Source organism: Phocoena phocoena, chromosome 21 (assembly GCF_963924675.1).
Source record: "Phocoena phocoena chromosome 21, mPhoPho1.1, whole genome shotgun sequence".
In the NCBI taxonomy this organism is placed as follows: domain Eukaryota; kingdom Metazoa; phylum Chordata; class Mammalia; order Artiodactyla; family Phocoenidae; genus Phocoena; species Phocoena phocoena.
This window is the reverse complement of record NC_089239.1, coordinates 6,640,451-6,662,228: the sequence shown is the minus strand read 5'-3', so window position 1 is coordinate 6,662,228 and position 21,778 is coordinate 6,640,451. Positions and strand designations below refer to the sequence as shown.

Genomic DNA, 21,778 nt, shown 5'->3' with positions numbered 1-21,778 from the left:
TTGTGTCACCGGCTCACATTTGGCACCAGAGGAATCAGCTTTGGCAGATTCAGGGAAGAAAGCCAACAACACAGCTGGCGGTGGAGACAGAAATTCCTGTGTGACAACTGCCCCCCTCGGACACAGTTTAGGGTAAATTAACATTTCCTGAGCAAACTTGTATGTGGAAGGAGCTGGCCTCGGTGAAGAGGATAAAATGAAGGGGGCTCTACCCACCCAGGTCTGTGTTTGCAAAGCCCATGCTCCTGCCTCTAGACCTTCCCCGCAAAATGTTTTGAACTGGGTATCTTGATAGAATCACAGTGGTTGTTTGGGCAGCATTAAGGCTGTGCCTTACAACTGCCCTGGGCGCCCAGGAAGCTTCTAGAGCCATGTTCGGGGGGTTCCTATTTTGGGAAAAGAAGCTGGAGAGCCTTGTTCATTGATGGAAAACTTCCCCCAAAGAACCGCAAGCCCAGTAAGGACACTTGTGTGGGAGGTAAGCGCAGGGGATCTGGACCCTCAGCTGGGGGACTTCTCCTGCCTTTATTACAATCCCATCCGAAGCTCAAAGCAAAAGTACCACCAGCCACCAACTGTGACAACACAGAAGTAAGAACACCTTCCCCTGAGCTGTCAGGGAAAAGCTGGACAACTAGCTGAAGTGGGGTGTGCGTGCGTGTGCGTGTGCGTGTGTGTGTGTGTGTAGGGGTCCTGCTGCTCGAAGGGGAACTCAGACCCTCCCACCACTGGCCCAGAGCCCAGGCCTCCCAGCCATGTGTCTGCAGCTGTGACCTGTCAGGCACTTCCTGGTCTGGGTTCTGTAATGGAAAGATCATTAAGAGTGGGGGAAGGAGGACAGCCAAGAGGTAGCCCTGCAGCTCCCAATCCGCCCGGCGCTGACCTTAGAGTCCGGTCAGGTTCCTTGAAGAAAAGAATGTATGGCTCTCCCCCCACCACGCCCCCTCCCAGGGCCTCGGGATGGCCTCCCCTCCCCCAAGCTCCTCGGAGCTGGTTTGGGGAAGGAAGCACCAGTAGCTGCGTAGGAAAACGCTGCCGCTCCCTAAACTTGCTGATGAATTAGTCGAGGCCACAGCTGTTTCAGAATTTGCCTTTTGCCCCCTCCCCAAACCTCAGTGGATGCTTGAGAGCACACGCACCAGGGCTATCAGCTCCCCTCCGGCTCTGTGCCACCTTCCCTCCCTGGCTGGTCCCGTGGCTGCAGTGGTGGGTCTGGGTCACCATGCCCAGTGCAAGGACGCTCACCACCCACTGCAGTGGAGAAAGGAAGGGACTCTTCATAAAGTGACCTATTTTTTTCAATGTTAAAGAAACATCCCTTATTTTTACATTACGAGAATAAAGGTGATAGACACCCTTTTATTTTTTTGGCCACGCCATGCAGCTGGTGGGATCTCAGTTCCCCGACCAGGGATCGAACCCGGGCTCTCGGCAGTGAAAGTGCAGAGTCCTAACCACTGGACCGCCAGGGAAGTCCCAATAGACATCCTTTTAAAAGGAAATGGTGTAAAAGGTGGTTGCCAGGGGCTGGAGGAGAGAAGACTGGGGAGTTACATGTTTAACAGGTAGAGTTTCAGTCAGGAAGGTGACAAGTTCTGGAGATGGACAGTGGTGATGGTTACACAACACGAATGTACTTAATGCCAAGGACCTGTAAACTTAAAAATGGTTGAGTTGTATAGTACGTATATTTTACCACAATTAAAAGAAGTACCGGTAGTGGACAGTGTTGGTTTTTTAAAGATGTTCTTACGTGGCAAAATAAATTGTCAACCCAAAATATCGGGGCGGCGGGGGTGGGGGGGGAAATTTGACTGGCCCATGGAACCTAAAAATCTGGGGCCAATGGTCTGTTCCACAGACTGGCAGGAAAGTGATGGCCCAGAGGACCCACTGACATACCACGTATTCATTCTTCTCTTTCTCCTCCTTCACACACACTGTGAAAGTAGAGCATTTAGTACTGTTTTCAGAAACTAAAAGAGCGTGGTTTGGGGATATTTCTCCCTGAGATGGAATGGCACTCAGACAGAGAGCAGGTAGGAGAACCAGGACCAAAGGCTGCTTGGAAGGCCAATGTCTACACTGGGGAGTCCTGTGATCGGACAATTGGTTGATCTTAAACAATGAGCCTCCTGTGGGAGATTCCCTACTCTGGGCAATGTCCACATTCCGGGTGTCCTAAGGGATGAGAGCCTCATTTGAAATCCTTGTGAAAACCACACAATACCAAACTCTGCTTGAGCCCCAGGTGGTTGTAACTGGCTGGGAGCAGCAGAAGGAGTATCTGACTGGAAGTCACTGGGATGACTGGCCCTGCCGCTCCTGTGTGACCCGGGCCACATCATCTCCCCTCTCGGCCTCCGTGTGCTCAACTGTGAGATGGGAAGGCTGACTGGACAAGCTCTGGGCAACTCCAACAGCTCTAACCAACATTCCAAGTTTCAGCTGGGCCTTGGGAGTTGAGTACCATTCACTACATCCCCTCCAGCCTCCACCAGCACAGGTGGCCCTCCGCCATGAGGGAGGGCAGGAGACTGCAAGTTAATTTTCCTTAAGAAGAGGGGAGGGGACTCCCCTGGCGGTCCACTGCAGGGGGTGTGGGATCGACCCCTGGTCAGGGAACTAAGATCCCCCATGCCGTGTGGTAAGGCCGAAAAAAAAAAAAAGAAGACACATGGGACTTCCCTGGTGGCGCAGTGGTTGGGAGTCTGCCTGCCAGTGCAGGGGACACAGGTTCGGGCCCTGGTCCAGGAGGATGCCACATGCCGCGGAGCAACTAAGCCCGTGCACCACAACTACTGAGCCTGCGCTCTAGAGCCCGTGAGCCACAGCTGCTGGGCCCGTGTGCCACAACTACGGAAGCCCGCGCGCCTACAGCCCGTGCTCCCCAACAGAGAGAGGCCACCACAATGAGAGGCCCGTGCACCGCAACGAAGAGTGGGCCCCGCTCGCTGCAACTGGAGAAAAGCCCACGTGCAGCAACGAAGACCCAACACAGCCAAAAATAAATAAATTAAATAAATATATATATATATATAAATAAATAAACAAACAAATAAATAAGACACAAGGATGTAATGCACAGCACGGAGAATACAGTCAATATTTAAAAAAAAAAAAGAAGAGGGGATTCTGATTTGGCCACAGAGCTGCGGCCACCAGCACCTTCAACACATGTCTCCCTTCATCTTTTCCCTCTGGCCCGAGATGTTCCAGAAGAAGCCTCAGGGCCGAGGGTATGGAGTAGCTCAGAGGCTGTGACTGGCAGAAAGCTGGGAGCCCAGGTATTCTAGAAGGATTTATTTCACTGTCCTTTTTTGATGCTCATGAGAGACTCCATGAGAACTCATTAGGCAAATAAATTTAAAAACTGGACTGGGAGTCTGAGGGTGGTGGGGAAAGGACACATGTTCTGAAATAAATGCATCTTCCAAGCATACCCTTCAGGCATTAATACAGCCTTGAGAGTGCAAATAACATGGACGAAAGCTTTAGATGCCGAAGCGAGACCTTCATTCAGTACGTCAGTCAAAGAACCTGACTCTTCTAAGATTTAAAAACTAATTCCTAAAACCGAAGGAAAATAAACCTTAATTCCCAAAGTCAACCCTGAAGTTGGATAATAAAGGGGCAGAGATTTCCGAATGCAAAAGGACCCTTCCAACGATGGGAGAGCTGATCCACATTCCAAAGGTGGTGATAACTGACTTAAAGCCCCGAACAACACAGAAGAAGGGCGTTCCAGGAAAAGGGTCTCCTTCCTTCCAGACAAGCTTTTAGACAACTTTCTACTCCTGGTCCTTCCTTCCTCCAATAAACCCCGGCAATCGGACTCAGCCCTCTTCTACTTCCTCGTTTCCCCCACCTCCCAGTACAGGGGTTAGAGCCGTAGGCACTGATATTAAATAGACCTGAATCGAACTCTAGCTACACCATTTATTTTAGCTGTTTAACCTGGCAAGTGTTCATTTTGACCTCTCTGTGTCAGTTTCCTAAACCGTGAAATGGACACACAGCACCTACCTTATAGACAATTAATTGATATCAGATTCTCAAAGTGTGGTCCCTGGATGGCAGTATCAGCATCCTCTGGGAACTTGTTAGAACCACCCAGCTCCGGCCCCGCTGCAGAATCCAGAGCCCTGGGGGTGGACTGTGGCAAAGGTTTTTTGTGTTTTTTTGTTTTTAAAAAAATTAATTAATTTATTTATTTTTGGCTGTGTTGGGTCTTGCTGCGTGTGGGATTTCTTTAGTTGCAGCGAGCAGGGCCTATTCTTCATTGGGGTGTGCGGACTTCTCACTGCTGTGGCTTTTCTTGTTGCTGGGCACTATGCTCTAGGCATGCAGGCTCAACAGTTGTGGTGTGTGGGCTCAGTAGTTGTGGCTCGCGGGCTCTATGTAGTGCACAGGCTTAGCTGCTCTGTGGCATGTGGGATCTTCCCAGACCGGGGCTTGAACCTGTGTCCCCTGCACTGGCAGGCGGATTCTTAACCACTGCGCCACCAGGGAAGTTCCGGCAAGGGGTTTTAACAAGCCCACTGGGCGATGTGCCTGCCGGGAAAACCTGAGAACCACCGCATTAAGTGATATAAAGGACGCACTGTGGGGTAGCAATAATTATTTCTCACCTACTTTCCTTACCTTCCTATTGAAAAGGATTTCATTCCTATCTTCCCCTTTTTTAAAGCTAGAAATTGTAGGTATCTTTTTTCCCCTAGTTCCTTTATTATTTACAAAATTTTGGGGGGTAGTATAGTTGCTTGACAATGCTGTGTTAGTTTCTGCTGTACAGCAATGTGAATCTGTTAAACATATACATACAGCCACTCTTTTTAAGATTCTTTTCCCAGATAGGCCGTTACAGAGTACTGAGTAGAGTTCCCTGTGCTATACAGTAGGTCCTTACTAGGTGTAGGTATCTTTTTCAAAAAAGAAAATGGATGGTTACCTCGCTGTGCGTTCATGTGTGCATTCATTTCTTCAAAAAGTATTCATGGAGTGCCTCACAGGTATCAGACACTATTCTAAGGTGCTGGGGTAAACAAAGGAACGAACGACACCTCTGCCTTCATGATATATGTGTGCAAACACATCACAGCCCACAAAAGACAGTCCATCTGCCCCTTCACTTTAGGGAAGAGGCCCTCACCTGTGGTTTCAGATGTCCTCATGACCTGAGTTCTATGTCCTTATTTGAGGTTGTCACTGGATGATGTTTTTTATTTTATTTTTTATTTTTTGCGGTACGCAGGCCTCTCACTGTTGTGGCCTCTCCCGTTACGGAGCACAGGCTCCGGACGCGCAGGTTCAGCTGCCATGGCTCACGGGCCTAGCCACTCTGCGGCATGTGGGATCTTCCCGGACCGGGGCACGAACCCGCGTCCCCTGCATCGGCAGGCGGACTCTCAACCACTGCGCCACCAGGAAAGCCCCGGATGACGTTTTTTCAATGAGTCACTTATTGTATTTGCCTATGCGTAGTAAGAGCGACACTGGCCAGGGCTGGGCCTGACCCATGGTGAGGCTGGGGTAGGGTTGCCATTTGTCCTGGGCCTCCCAGTCAAGAGGGGCCTCCAAGAATTTTTGTGCTTTCCCCAAAAGGGCACACGGATAGTTACTGACAGAACTGGAAGAAAATATTTACCAAAAAACTTGCAATAAATCTGTGTTCTATTCCTGGGGCACACCTCAGACAGTACACCACAAATTAATTAATTTTGAAAATCCTGTAATTATTTTGTGACTAGCCCAACCACATGGTATTATATATATTTTTGTTTAAAACATTAATTTGTTAGATGTAAACACTAAGAAAAACAAAATTTCAGGACGCTTGTGGGGTTTTTTTTTGCTTTTCTTCACGCTTTAAATAAATATTTACTGGTAGCCTCAAAACAATGCTAATGCTTCAGGCTTGCTGAACCTTCTAGCATGTTTATTTCCATCCATGAGACATTGTTGGACTACTTTAGAAACATTCCAGGTGGTTTATTGTGTCCGGGCAATACCACTGTATTCTAGAATAAGTGTGACCTACAAGGAAAACTCAGGTGTGGCCTCTGATGCTTTAGAGACCTCTGATCCCAGACCTTCTCCAAGTAGGAGGTCTCAGCTACCGTGCAAAAGGCAGCCTCAATGGGGTTTTCGTTCCATTGATTATTCTAAGCTAGGGAATCACTTTCATTAGGGCAGCTCACAGACCTATGACCGATGCATAACCTCGCAGCCAAGAGCAGAAGAATGTCACACAAGAAATGCACAAGCGTCTCCAGCTGCCCTTACCCCAATCACACACATGTACATACCACCCCCGAAAGGGAGGTGAAGCCTAATTCCTGTGAGATAAAAGGGACTGACCCAGCAATGTTTAAATTCACATGTTGGTCTGCCTGTATTTTGGGAAGAAACCCAGTTTGATAGAGGGACATAGTACAATACACTGGAAAAAAAAAATGGGAGTCAGACCTACCTGAACCTGAATCCCACTTTCACTGCCTACCAACTAGACTACCTTAGACAAATTACTTAACTCCCTGAACCTCAGTTTCCTCATCTGATTTTGAAATTAAAACCTACGGCCACAGGGCTTCCCTGGTGGTGCAGTGGTTGAGAATCCACCTGCCAATGCAGGGGACACGGGTTCGGTCCCTGGTCCGGGAAGATCCCACATGCCACGGAGCCACTAAGCCCATGCGCCACAACTACTGAGCCCGCGCACCTAGAGGCCGTGCACCGCAGCAAGAGAAGCCACCGCAATGAGAAGCCCGCATGCAGCAACGAAGAACCAACACAGCCAAAAATAAATAAATAAAATAAATAAATTTATTTAAAAAAAAAAAAAAAAAACCTACGGCCATGGGATCAATGTAGAGGTAAAAATATGTAAAGGATGTGGAATGTGAAAATGTAATAAATAGTGTTTATTAATTATTATTTTTAAAGACCTTTACTGGTATTACCTTTCTGGGGCTATTTGGTACTAGGTAATCACAACTTTTAGAATATAAGTATCCCTGGATACATGGGCAAATTTTATTTGTAAAAGTATGTTCACTTAAATGCAAACTATTGAAAATAACTTAAGTGCCCAACAGTAAAGGACTGGGTAAATAAATTTTGCACACCCATACTACTACATAGTTACTTAAGCATGATGGAAACATCTCTGCATGGCAGGAAGTACCTGCTTACGTTACAAACCAGTATATAACATATAAATTCCATTTTTGAAAAGTTATGCTTGTATAAATGCAGGGAAAAAGATCTATATAAATAGATTCACCAATAACAGTGATTATTTTTGGATGATGGGCATATCAGAGACTTTCTTTTTCTCTTTACAAGTCTATAATTTCTAAATTTTCCACAATGAACCCAGATTACATATCAAAATATCCATGTTTTAAAAGAGCAATAAAAACATTCTTTCTGACTGCATACAACTTTGCTCTAGTGGAGGAAACAGCCATATGTTAAAAACTCCATAATGTGGGCTTCCCTGGTGGCGCAGTGGTTGAGAGTCCGCCTGGCGATGCAGGGGACACAGGTTCATGACCTGGTCCGGGAAGATCCCACATCCCGTGGAGCAGCTGGGCCCGTGAGCCATGGCCGCTGAGCCTGCGCGTCCGGAGCCCGTGCTCCGCAACGGCAGAGGCCACAACAGTGAGAGGCCCGCGTACCGCAAAACAAACAAACAAACAAAAAACTCCATAATGTAAGGCAGAGGAAAGTAAGTGCCAGATTGAAAGTTACACAGAAAGGGGGTGGGGTGGGGTGGGGGGGGGGGAAAGGAGTGATTAATTTGGAGACAGAGGAGGGCTTCAGGAGGGAGGTGGCCCTTAAGCTACTCCTTAAGCTAAGAGTAGAAATTACAAACAGTGAAAGCAGGAAAGGATAGGGATGGACATTTCCAGCTAAGGGACCAGGATAAACAGTTGTTATGTATGAATGTGTATATTGTATTAAACAAGGGAAAAGGAAGTCTTATTTGGCCAGATGGATGGATGGATGAATGGGAGACAGGGAGGAAAGGAAGGAAGGGAGGGAGGGAGGGCGAGAGGAAGGAAGGAAGGAAGGAGGAAAACTCAATCAGTAAACAAATGGTGAAGGGACCATTAGCCAGGGGCTAGTTTTCGTCTGTAGAGAAAACAGAGGAGGGGCTAAGCTCTAAGTTCGACTTTCTTTGTTGATCAAATATATGACTCTCCAGCATTCATGGTTTTTAACCTCTTTCCCTGCCCAAGCTCATGACCACTAATGTTCACTCTTCCCCGAACTCCTTGACCCTCTCACCCACTTGAGGCTTGACGCACCTACACGTCCAGGGCCTGGGAAACACAGCCACATTCACACCAACATTCACCTTCTTTTACACCACCCATCCCAGGAGCCTTGGCCACGATACAACACGTGGGCTCAGGAAGGAGCACTGAGTTTCGAGCTCCATCCGAGCCAACGGTTCTCGTGCTTGGAACTGACTGGACAAACCCCTCTCCCGAGGTTTCCGGTTTGCAAGGAGACAGCCTTTAAATGAAGGCAGTGGGCACCTCGTTTGGCAAGGGGGCAGGGGAGGGTCGGTGCGAACCAAGAACAGGAGAGGGGGGACTCAGGGTACAAGCCACAAGCAGCCCATCAGGCAAATGTCCCCCCGACTTGGCCGTCAGCGGCTGTAAGTCAGAGCAAGCCCCCCAAGTTCAGAAGCAGCCCACAGTCTAGAACAGCGGTCCCCGACCTTTTCGGCACCAGGGACCGGCTTCGTGGAAGGCACTTCTTCCACGGACCGGGGTGGGGGAGGGCAGGGTTTCGGGGTGATTCAGGCGCATTACATTCATCGCGCACTTGATTTCTATTATCATTACATTGTAATATATAATGAAGTAATTATATAGCTCACCATAATGCTGACAGGAGGCGGGGCTCAGGCAGTAATGGAAGCGATGGGGAGCAGCTGTAAATACAGATGCAGCTTTGCTCACTCACCCCCCCCCTCACCTCCTGCTGTGCGGCCCCATTCCTAACAGGCCACAGACCGGTACCAGTCCGTGGCCCGGGGGTTGGGGACCCCCTGGCCTAGAAGGCTTCTCCTAAGAGGAAGCAGTTTGGGAATTATTCCAGGCCTCAAAAGCCTAGGTAGAGCAGTTAACTTGCTGCTGAATCACTTGGGGGGCGGAGGTCGGGGACAGGGTGGGCCGAGAGAAGGGAATGCTGGGCGTAAGTCTGTGGATGAGCCTCCTCTCCAGAATGAACAGGGCGGCCTGGGCAGCTGAATTTGGGAGACCAGCAGTGCCAGAGCAGCTGGACTTTCCCGGTCAGCAGGGAAACAGTTGTCTCGTTGCCAGGCTTTGGGGAGGGAAGAGGCAAAGGTGGCGTCTACAGGGGGAGCTGGAGCCCCCAATGGCCCCCGAGGATCGAGGCCCTGTAAAAACAGGGCACAGCTGCCGGTCAGGATCTCTGACCCCGGACCGCTCCCTCCCGGATAATGACTCCCCAGAACTCACTTCTCCCAAGGCCATCCCTCACGGCCCCAGACACGAGCCATCACTCACTATTTCGGCCTGACCGGGAGCAAGCATCCTGGCCGGGCCCTGCTGACCCACCTCCGGGCAGGGGCCACAGGCCCCAGAGGCATCCCTGACCCTCTCTCTTCAGTTCCTGCCCACCCAGGTCGTCACAGAAACCCGGGGGCAGCAGCGCGGCCTCTTCTCTGTTTGGGCTCCCTCCCTTCCCCCTCCCTGGCCAGGGCTCTGGACAGACATTTGTTCTTCCCTGAGAAATTCCTCCTCCCTGACTTCGGGGAGCTGGCCGGCAAAGCCGGAGTGGAAAATCAGTGAAGCTAATGGTGCAGCAATGCAGCAGGCAGGGCCAAGAACACGGCCCTGGGGTGGCTCTGCCCGGCGTGGTCAAGTGGACACGTGAGCCCTCCGGCTCCTGCCTCACATTCTCTCCCTGCACCCACCCTCTGCAAAGCTCAGCTCCAGGAACGCTTGCAAACACACCCTTCCGAAGGCACCGAGCTACCTCTCTCTGGAGAGGGGGTGAGGGACTGAGTGGAGTGCCCCGGGGAAACCTGGTGGCTCCGTGCCGCGCAGATTCCCACAGCCCGAAACCCTCCGGCCTTGCACTCCAGTGGGTCTCCCCACATCGCTCTCTGCCCTGTGGAATTCCACCCGCCTTCCGGCCCAAGGGGGAGAAACTCCTCTTCAATGTCCAGTGTGAATTAGAAGTAAACAGGTTCTTTTCACAAGAAAAAATTATGTTGCGGACGGGGTGGGGTGCAGCAGTGCTCCTGAATGTTCCCCTCCCACCCCCGGCAGCCACCCAATACTGGTCCACAGGACACTGGCCCCCAGGCCGCAGGTCCTCCGGCCACGCCCACTGGCCGCAGCCAGTAGGACCTCGGCCTGTGCGAGGCTGGTAGTGGGATACCCTCCGGTACTTGTTCGGGGCTCCCCCTGCAGCCAGGCTGAAATGCATACCCCTTCGGGCCAAAGACAGCTGCGGGAGCCCCTGGGGGGTTGCCAGTGGCGGCCAGGGCCCAGGGCCGGACTTCAAGCTGGGGTGATGTCTCTGGCACCATTTGCAGCTCCCCGCCACGGGCCCAGGTTTCTGCAGAACACAAAGACAAAGCCTTGCTTTGTGGTGCCTGGCATCCAGGGGGCTTGCAGCCAGAAAGGGAATCGTGCGGCTTTTCCATTAAGTGTAACCTCTCCCTCTTCAAGCGGCCACCAGACTCCTTCAAATCTGGGTAGGTGGGAGGAGCTGTAAAACCCCGGCCATTAAATCGTTTATTAGTTGCAGGTTTCTGAGCATGTAGGCAAGTATTTTGAGACGGCAAGGCTCATACCCTGCCCTCCACCATGTGGGGTCTGGGGGCTTTAGCCCAGGTTACTGCTGAAAAGGGGGTTAGGATCCCCATTCCCAATTACGAGAAGCGGCCTTGTAAACAGTTTTGGATTCACCCACTTGCTTTTCTGCAAGTCTTATTCTAAACGAGAGAAAAATACACAAAAACAAGCCTCTTCGAGCTCAAAGTGTCTTTCAAGCTAGTGCTTATCTTTTTAAAGGGGCATTCTACTCCCCGGCCCACGACCCCGCTTCAGTCTCCCCCGCCCCCCTCCCCGCAAAGCCTGGTCTGAAACAAGCTCAGCCTCTTTAAGATCCCAAACTAGAGAAGGGAAAGGAGAGGGAGGAAGGAGGGAGGCTGGTTTTCCTGGAACCCTTATTAAATCAACTTTCCAAGGACAGCCAGAAACTTCAGGCCCTCCCCACTCCCTGAGGAGCATTTGCAGACTGGGGGAGGGGCTCCCGACACACACACACACACACACACACACACACACACACACACACACACAGCAAAGGCTTTCTAAAGGGCAAAAGCTCTCAGTCAGTGGGAGCAGGGTTTGGGGTAATTTGCTTTAAACTTTTGGGCAAACCTTTTACATTCAGAGTCCAGTCTTTTCTGAGGACAACAGCAGCATTGTTATTGAATAATCAGCAGGGCCGAGACTACGGCAATACTTTACATTTGTGAGATACCTTATAGTTTACAAAGCGTGGAGATAGATTCTTCCCTTAGGACTTCCGGTCTCTGAAGACGGTGGGGCCCATGTTCCGCTATCACAAAGCTCAGAAGGGATGATCTAGGAGAAGGGGCTGAACCACGAGAGGGACTGACTCAACCCAATGGGGACCTGGGACCTGATGTCCATCCAAGTCTCGTGGGTTTCCGCTTCTGCGTCCTAAGGCACTCCAAGTCCATCCATGAAACAAGCCCTTTACCACGCGGTGTCTCCTGTGGGGTCCCAGGAAAAGGTACCCACATCTACTATTTATGGCTCATTGACTACGTCCAGGCATGGTTCTTAGAGCTCTGCAGGCATTTGCATGATATTCACAACGACCTTAGAAGCAGATGCTCATTACCAATATAGATTATAGAGTGTCAGAGAGGAGCTTTCCCAACAGCCAACAGTCGGTAAGCAATGGAGCCCAAATCAAAACCAAGGCAGTCCAGGGAAAACGCACGCCCACAGACTTGTAAACGAGCGCTCACAAGAGTTTTAGTAATAATAGCCCAAAGTGTTAGCAACCCAAATGGCCACCATCAAGTGACTGGATACACATTCCCCATATAATTCCATTATGTGAAATTCTAGAACAGGCAACCCTAACCTACAGTGACAGAAAGTAGATCCGTGGTTGCCTGGGTCCGGCGCTGCAAAGGGGGCTGACTGCAGAGGGGCAGGAGGCAAGTTTGGGGGGTGATGAAAATGTTTCGTATCTTGATTGACAGTTACGTGGGACAATGCTACATTTATCAAAACACTTCAAACTGAACGCTTAAAATTGGTGCATTTTATAGAATGCAAATGATACCTCAATTAAGTTGATTTTTTTTAAAATGGCAGTGTAACTTCACTCTTCACTGCCACATCGCCTCCTCAGAGCCCTCCTCACCTCTCCTACCCCCTCCCTCCTGTTTGCAGAGCAGGACTTTGTCATTTTCAAGACTTTCAGCCCCTTGACTCCACCCTCCATCACTGCCCCGGCTTCCTTTCCCAGTCTGGATGCACAACCAGAAGCTTCAGGACCACCATCACCCCCTCAACCCCTATTCCTTATGTTTCGACCCTTGGATACGATACTCCCTTCCTGCCTACAAGTACCCAGCTCCGAGATGCGTACTATTCACTTTCTCCACCCTCCATCCCTGGGCTGCAAAACGGTTTGTTAGAGAAGGTTAAAAAAAATACTTTAGGGTCCACCATAAATTCATATTCCCAAACCTTATCCACCCCTCCTCATTGCCACCTATGCTGTGGCTGACCCAAATCTCTATCTACTCCTCAGAAACCTCCCACTCTGACTCACTCCCTTTACTCGCATCTTGTCTGTGTCTTTAGTCACCCGGAGTTGACATCCAACCTACTTAAACCCGTAGATTTTTTTTTTTTTAATTAAATTTATTTTTTTGGCTGCAGTGGGTCTTCGTTGCTGCACATGGGTTTTCTCTAGTTGTGGTGAGCAGGGACTACTCTTCTTCGTTGTGGTGCGCGGGCTCTAGGCACACGGGCTTCAGTAGTCACGGCACACGGGCTCAGTAGCTGTGGCTCTTGGGCTCTAGGGTGCAGGCTCAGTAGTTGTGGTGTGTGGGCTCAGTAGTTGTGGCACACGGGCTTAGTTGCTTCAGTTGCTTAGTTGGCGCACAGGCTTAGCTGCTCTCCACCAGGGCTCGAACCCGTGTCCCCTGCATTGGCAGGCAGATTCTTAACCACTGCGCCACCAGGGAAATCTTAAACCTGTAGATTCTATTTCTATAGTGTCTCTGTTATTTTTCCTTCCTTTACAATCCTCCACTCTAGTTCACTGCCTTTCTCTAGCTAGACATTCAGAACAACCGTTTAAGCAACTCGTCTTTCTGGCAACAGTGGTAGCAGCAGTAATAACTCCTAACGCTTTGCCTGTCAGTGCTTTACCTGGGTTATCTCACTTAATCCTGTATTACTGCTCCATTTTAAAGATAAGCAAACTAAGACTTCCTGTGTTTGAGTAATTGGTCAAACCAAGTAATGCAGATATTAAGTGGTGGAGCACGACTGTTTTTTTTAGAATTTTTAAAAAATAAATTTAATTAATTCATTCATTCTTTCATTCATTCATTCATTTACGGCTGCATTGGGTCTTCACTGCTGCGCGCGGGCTTTCTCTAGTTGCAGTGAGCGGGGGCTACTCTTCGTTGCAGTGCGTGGGCTTCTCATTGCGGTGGCTTCTCGTGTTTCGGAGCACAGGCTCTAGGTGCGCGGGCTTCAGTAGTTGTGGCATGGGGGCTCAGTAGTTGTGGCTCACGGGCTCTGGAGCACAAGCTCAGTAGCTGTGGTGCACGGGCTCTAGAGCACAGGCTCAGTAGTTGTGGCACACGGGCTTAGTTGCTCCACGGCATGTGGGATCTTCCCAGACCAGGGCTCGAACCCGTGTCCCCTGCATTGGCAGGCGGATTCTTAACACCTGCGCCACCAGGGAAGCCCTGCGGAGCACAATTTAAACCTAGGTCCGCCTGACTTCTTCCTCCCATCCATCCAAACTCAGCTGCCTGAAAATCTGAAAGCTGGATTGTGTCACTTTCCTGCTCGAAACTTTTCAAGACTCCCAGTATCTACCCATTTAGGTACAGTTTCCTCAGCAGGGCATTACGGCTTTCCATATGCTAACTCAGTCCAATTTGTCCAGGCATTCCGTCCCCCGACTACCTACACACCAGGTAAGTTGTTCTCTGTACACCTTATACGTCCTGCCCCAGCACCCTCACTCATGCTGCTCCACCTGGAACACCCTTCATCTCCCTCCCAGGCCCCATGCCCAGCTCTCTGGACCATCTCAATGACAGTGGCTGTCCCTCTCCCCCAGCATTCCCACTGCATTATGTTATAACTCCACTGCGTGGTTTAAACACGGTCCACCTTGAGTTTAGCTGCCTCTGTGCTTGTCATCCTCTACCCGATGGTGAATTCCCTGTGGGCAGAGATGGTCCCTCCCACTCGGGGTCTCCAGCGTGTTCCAGGTCAGGCCTTGCCTTCAATTCTGTCACTGAATACAACACGAATCTGCCTGCCCCAGCCAGTGTATCTTCTAGAAAGCCCCCCCCACCCGTCCCCCCTCCTTCTCCATCACCCTACAAGAGGGCAAATATCCTCACTCCCCATTCGTCACTCACACAGGTCCTGGCAGCGAGACTGGTGGCCCTTTAAACGCAGCCACCATGTTGTGTGCACACCTGAGCCCTTTACCCACCACCTGCCAACCTCCTCTGCTTCTGTCATCAGCCACTGGGTCACAAGCCACACTACCCTTTGGCAGCAGAAATGCCCAAATATTAGTTCTCAGAGACCTTTGAAAGCTGCCAGGTGTGCTGTACCTGTAATTTCCATGAAGTATTTTCACAAGTCCGGAAAAATCCCATCAGCAGTGGGTGCAAGTCTTTTCCGTTACTAATAATCCCTCCGAATTCCCAATAAACTACAGGTGTCTACCAGCGCCTATGCCCCATAATGCTCCCTGGTTCTCAATCTCTTTGAAATCCCTCCAGCAGTATATCCAAAGCAAACCTCTTACCAGGCCTCCAAACAGGGCCTGTGAGAGATGGTCAAGAAAGACAAAATGGCAGGCACGTGGCCATGATGGCCGACCCTCATAGAAGATGTCTTTGGAACAATTTTCCAGAAGCCGGAGGTCTTTATGAAGCTCCCACAACCCTGCACATCCCCTGGACCCCAATCCAAGTTCTAAACCCAAATTCACAGGTCACTCGCACCCACTGCACCGCCCAACCCCATTTTATATACCTCATCTAGGTTAGGGAGCTAGCTCTTGGGTCCCAATAAGAAGTTCCTTTTTCAGAAGGAGAAAAGCATATACCTCCCCCCTGAGCACGTCACCTCTGGCAGATGGATGTCACCAGCCTTCACGACCCAACCTCTGATGAAGCTGGCTGTGTCTGCAGCCAGGCCCCCACCAGCCCAGGTACCTTGGGAGCCTCTCCTACAGTCCAGGAGCCCTCTGCTCCACCTGGGATGGAGCCTTCGCAGTTGACCACATCACGTCTGTCCCAGCCCACCTTGTTGCTGAGGGCCGGGAGCCCAGGCTGCCCCTCAGCCTGCGCCTTACCTTGTTCCGGCAAGGTTGGCGCTGGCCTGGCAGTGCAGAGCGTGGCTGTGACCAGCACAGCCCAGAACAGGAGACACTTCCAGCTCCACATCCCAGTTCTGCCGTTAGAGGTTGGTGACAAGGCTCCACACCTCCATGGAGACTCTGCCGTGGGCTTTATCCTCCTGTGCAAGCTGACTCTGGGGAGAGAAAAAAACCCCGAAAGTTAGGAGGGTCTGCACGGGGGACGAGGGGCAAGGAGAAAAAGAGGGAAGGCATGTTACATGGCCACCCTGCCCACAAGGGTGCCTGAAGCAATAACTTACTCCTTCAGACACAAGAAAGGAACTGTGGTCCTGTCCCAATGGTGAATTCAAGGTTATGCGTCTTAATTAGACCAAAGAGTGGTTCAATTCAGTCCTACAACTATTTATTGAGTGTGGACTGTTTCCCATGTTGGGAAAATCATCAGAAAGTTCCCCGAGGCATGAGCCCCAAGATCATTTGTGCCGGGAAAGCGAACGGCCTCAGGAACGTCTCCCATAGGTGACCTGGGTGTGCAGATGTGACCTCTCCCAGTTTAAGACTTCACTCCCTCTAGGGCACACCAACCCTTCGGTGAGGGATAAAGAGAGATGAGGAATTATGGAAGAAGCCCAGAACTGGGAAATGGGAGCCAGGTGAGATGCTGACCCTCTCTGCACCTACGTGGTGAGGAAGCTGAAATACACCATCTCCAAGGTTCTTTCTTTTCGTCTCTAAAACTGGATGCATCACAGGGACCTCTGGTTCTACCAGCTTCCCTCACAGAGAGAACACAACTCTCACCAGCTACATAAAAAGGGCCTCAGAGTAGGGAGCCATGAGCTGGATCCAGTTCTCCCCGAGGCTGAGAGGTGACGGCAGATGTCCAACAGAAATGGATCCAGAAGTGGGGAAAGGTCGTGCTGAAGAATAAGGGTTCTTGCAAGGCCTGACTCAAAGATGGCTCGTGCCAGCCCCGGTGAAAGGCACAGACTGCGGTCCTTTATCCTTCTCAGGTCCGAATGGGTAAAATTTAAAACAACCCTCCAACGTCTTCAGGATAATGGTCTTTTCGGCTAAACATTTACCAAGTGATAAGACTTTCTGGGCACCGTTTGGGCTACGAGGGGGTGACCCTCTCTGTCTTCCAGGTGGCTTTTGCCCTAAATACTCCAGGGAACCATCCAAGTTATTCAGAGAATCCACTTCTCCGGAACATGCCCTAATGTGGTGCTTCAGCCGGGCCTCCCCCTGAGCCAGACAGGGCCCCTTGTGAGTGAGTCAGGCGCGGCTGGCAGAAAACCCCCCAGATTCTTGGCCTCGTTCACAAGCGCCTGCCAGCGGGAAGACGCATGCACTGCCGCTGCTAGCTCCCTCCCAAGGCTTTCCTGAAATTTTTTAATGATTTCAAACCAAAGGAGAAGTAAACACTTCTATTTTTCTAAATTTAGGAAAGGGACTAGACAAGGCAGAATCGAACAAGTATTTACTGAATACTCACTACGTGCCAAGCATGGACTAGGTAAGACTTTAAACTATAAAACTTCATTTCTTCCCCACTGTGAGCTTAAGGGGAGGGGTGGGAATTATTACTGCCCTTTAAGCAACGGGGAAACTGAGACGCAAAGAGGTTAAGTGCTTTGCCCAAAGATGTGCAGTGAGATGGGCAAGGGCACCGGGTCTACATCACCTGGGTTTTCGGATGCCAGAGACCAGGGTGGGAGGAAGCAATAAGGGGGTGATCAAACCTGGCTCTACCAGACGCAAGCTCATTTTCTCCAGAGGACATCCCTGTGTCACACAAAAGCCATGTAAATAAGGACAGATCCGAGGTGACTCTGGCAATGGGAGAGCCTTTGATTCTCCTTTCCTTTGCTCTAGAGAAAGACCCTTGGAAGCAGCTCATGGATATGCCATCTGGGACACAGGATGGGGCATGATTCCTGGCCGGGGATAGAAGTGATGCTTGCTAGAGGACATCCCAAAACCACATTCCACATCTCATTACATCCCAAAGATACAGCAAATGGATGCAGGCCAGTCACTGAGAAAGGTACACCTGACTAAGGACCTAAGTAAATCCCATAGTAATGGCCAGAGTCATGAATGAACTTTTAGTATCCAACAGGAAAGGGTGGTATCATCTAGAGATGATGAAGCTTGTTTGCAAAGGTGCAGGCAGCTCCCACCACCACTCAGCCGCTCTGTCCCCGAAAAGCCTGTCTACCTCCTCGCAGGTGTGGTCTGCCTGCTGACTGCCCTCTTTCAGCTCTGTGATCAATGCACTTCAAAATAATCTGGCAGCTTCCCTGCAAAAGTCTCTTCCTCTCCTCCCCCCCTGGGCCTTGAGTCCCACATCTGTAAAACAAAGGATGTTCAGAAAACCCAGCCCCCAGGCACCCACTCCTGGAATGAGAAGGGGTAAGCGGGTTCACAATCTATTGTGGAAAACACAGGGACGCGAACTAGTCCCCAGACTATCTGGGACCCTAGGGACTGCCACCGCCCCCTTCACCTCACCTTCTTCCCGTTCTACTAATTAATGAATTGTTTAAGTCTCTTAGGGACAGTCTTCCTCCACTGCCTGACAGATGTGACCTGTAGCCCTGCAGGCGCACAGCAGCCGGCCCCTCAGCCTCTCCCCATCAGTCACGTCTCCTGGGACTGGCAGCCCAGCTCCTGCTCTGGGTGCAGAGGTCCTCACTGGGGAACGAGGAGAGTTGGGGGACACACGCCATCTCACTTATCCCACTTGTCATCAGAGGGAGCTAAAACAGTTGCCTTGCCTACACCACAGGAGGTTACGAGCTTCAAATGGGGGGCATGGGTGAAAGTATCTGCTCTCTCCTCTCTCAAGCCCTAATCAAAGGTAAGGAATTATATATAAACATTGTGCTTTGAGTCACCTCTTGATAGCAATCTCAGGAGACCCTGGTAATTGGCAAGCAGAGGACATGAACTTCCTGCCTTTACAAAGGCATTTCTCACCATCCATCTTTACAAACCCCACACTCTAGACCTAGCTGTCCCATTAGGTGGCCCCTCGTGGCTACAGAGCACTTGAAATGTGGCCGGTGCGAGGCAGGATGTGCTAGAAATGAAAAATACATACAAGAATGTGGAGCCTTTCATTGATTTTCTTAAACTGATTACATGTTCAAAAGATGATATTCCACATATATTGGGCTAAAGCAAATACATTATAAAAACTGAAACAAACAAATTAAGGAAAATGAATTTCACCTTTTTCTTAATTTCAAACGTGGCTACTGGGCTTCCCTGGTGGCGCAGTGGTTGGGAGTCCGCCTGCTGATGCAGGGGACACGGGTTCGTGCCCTAGTCCGGGAAGATCCCACTTGCCGCGGAGCGGCTGGGCCCGTGAGCCACGGCCGCTGAGCCTGCACGTCCGGAGCCTGTGCTCCGCAACGGGAGAGGCCACAACAGTGAGAGGCCCGCGTACCGCAAAAAAAACAAAAAGCGTGGCTACTGGAAAAATCTGAGATTCCATGTGGCCTGTGTTACATTGTAGGGGACAGGACAGCTCTGGGCAACCTCCGTGCCCTGCCAAGCGTTCTTCCTTTGCCCTTCCTCTGTCTTCAGCGGGCTCTCTCATTCGCCAAGCCCCACCTCAAACAGGCCACGTCCTCTTCTACAAGTCTTTCTTGGGCCTTGGGAGGATCCTCTGAATTTCTGAAAACACCATAGGGTCTCAAGCTCCTTAAGAGCAGGGTCTATACCCAATTAACCTTTGTCAATGACCTTAGCACCTAGCACCTACAGGGCAGGTGCTGGTACATTTGGGAACTGGAGGCCTAAATGAATGAAACAAAGAGAGTCCCATGGAAATGAAACTGACAGAGCCACGCTTGCAGAGAAGAGGTTGACAATGCCAGAGGAAATCGTCCAGCACTCCTTGTTAGCCAGCCAAACTCGATCTCAGAGCATACCAACCCGGACATTTTCTAAACATCTCGATTCCTCAGACTTGAGGAAGTGACGCCCAAACTTTAATCCCTTTAGACGGGAGTAAGACTTCTTAACAAATGGTGGCTTTCCCCAAAAGTGACCAACAATGAGCATCCCTACTCATTGGTGAGAGTGGCAGGACAAGTTCTTAATAAACATCTGAAAAAACACATGCAGCTCAGCTTGAGAAATTGTACCAGCTCCAAGAGAAATGCTAATTTAAAAGTTTTTAGTCTCTGTCAAAAAGAGTGCCCAAATGTCCTTGGGAGTGAGGTATGTAAAAAGCAAGTAGTAATAAGAGAAACCCTAACTGCTCCACGGTAATCTAGGCAGCCTTGCTACCGAAGACAGGATGGGCTCGTGGACCATCACATGCTTGGAGGTGTTCACCCAGGTGAGGGCTATTTACTCGGAGCCCAAACATGGCTTTTTTAATTGCAAGTGGAATGGTGATGAGGAGAGAATTTCTAAGGGAAATGCAAGCTTAGGGAGAAAAGCAACTCTCCCAGCCCACGTCTGGTTTTTAATCCTCTCCGGAAACCCCAGAACCTTCTCTGAAGTTCTGCATCTGGACTCCCACCAGTCCCGGGTTCACTCAGACCTTTCCCAAAGCTCTCGGGATGCAATATGCAAGATGTATTTCCCAAGAGGAAATTAAGCTCCTCTTAAGTGATGTGAGGCCCTTTCAGAGCAAGATGTTTGGACCCCTTCTCCCTACCTTCTTTTCCTTCAGCAGCAACAGGCTCAAGCTTTCCTAGGAAGCTCTTAACTAACAGCCATTTTGATGAGACAGATTGAACAGTGGAGGCCCAAGGAAGCATTCAGAGGCTGCTGAAAGCCCAAGCTCACAGGAGCAAATCTCCTGTTTTAGGGGTCTCGCTCCAGGTCGACACCCAAAAGCAAACCAAGCAAAATCTCATGGACTTTTCTCGGTCTCCATGGCTGGAGTCTACCTACTGGATGCTCAACTCAGCTCTCCAAGCCTCCGGAGTGCGCCGGGAACAAAGCTGGGCCAGGCTTAGGGATGCCCGGAGATGCTCTGATCCTCTTCCTCAAGGCAGGGTGGGGTCATAGCAACCACCATGCTCCTCTCAATGTCTTCCCGTGCTTCTGCTTCACTTGCTCTTCTAAGGGTGCCTAACGGAACTTTCTCACATCCTCCATGGCCAGGAGCCAGGGAGAAGAAGGACCCAAGACCGCCTACTCTGGAGCCAAAGGAAGAGGTGCCCACTCTGGCCCGAATCCCATTTGTGAAATGCCTCCAAAATGCACATTTCTACGGGCTTGGTCAAAGCAGACAGTGAGAGCACGCTATCCAAGTGACTCTCCACCCGGATGGCCCTCATTAAAAAGCTGACACTCAGCTATGACTAAGAGTAAGTGCAACAGACGGTTCAAGGAGCTCGTCACCGATGCAGTACACAACCATCCCAGCTGGAGCCAAGCCTCCAGCAGCCTCCCTGTCCCCAGACACCCTGCGCTCCTCCGGGGGTCTGCAGCAGCCCTGGAGCTTCTCCCAACCAACTGGGGGGAAATATGTAAACAAGTCATTAGGGAGGTAGTCCCGTAAGGTAGCTGGGTCCTCTGCAAGGGCTCTCGCTCCGTCACTCACTCGAAGGAAGGGCTATGACCCAGGCTTGGGGGTAATCAGCCAGACAGAGGCATGTCCCACGGGGCCCTGCTACTCAGCTCTTAAACAAGCCTCAGAGAGGAAACCAGGAGCCTGGGCCAACAGGGGAAAATGGCCACTTTCTGCTCACCAGTCTCAAGGCTAAGGTTCTACAATTTAGAAGGTATTCCAAAAAAAGCTCTGGGCCGGAGGTGCAAAGGGCAGGGCACATCTGCAGAGGAAACAGTCACCTTAATTACCATGTCTAGAGAAAGTGCGATTTCATTACAGCCTCCAAACTACTGCCCAAAGGAGGAAACCAGAGAAGTGTTTTCAATTTGAAAGAGGCTGGAAAGGAGAGGGTGAGAGAACAACTCTCCCCACCCTCCTGCAACTTTGGAGCCAGAAAGTGCTTTCCTGCCTCAGAGGTTAGAACCAGAAAAACCCTCCACAGTCCAATCCCTTTCAAACCTGCAGACGGTACTGACTTGGTAAAACGCCCCACTTCAGTGTCCGGGAGCTGCCGTCCAAAGA

At 50.5% G+C, this 21,778-nt stretch overlaps 1 protein-coding gene across 11 annotated transcripts in view; it reads right to left on the bottom strand.

Annotated features, from left to right (window-relative positions):
* The window catches only part of FGFR1 (fibroblast growth factor receptor 1), a 40,335-nt gene extending 24,578 nt beyond the window's left edge, over positions 1-15,757 (bottom strand). For 10 of the 11 annotated variants that reach the window (XM_065899986.1, XM_065899987.1, XM_065899988.1 and 7 more), the window contains exon 1: positions 15,667-15,757. In XM_065899986.1, the coding sequence (XP_065756058.1) occupies positions 15,667-15,757 (91 nt within the window). Of the gene's footprint in view, positions 1-1,881; positions 1,894-15,655 lie in introns of all 11 variants that reach the window. The other variant, XM_065899985.1, reaches the window with a different exon arrangement.
* Between the last annotated feature and the right edge of the window lie 6,021 nt (positions 15,758-21,778).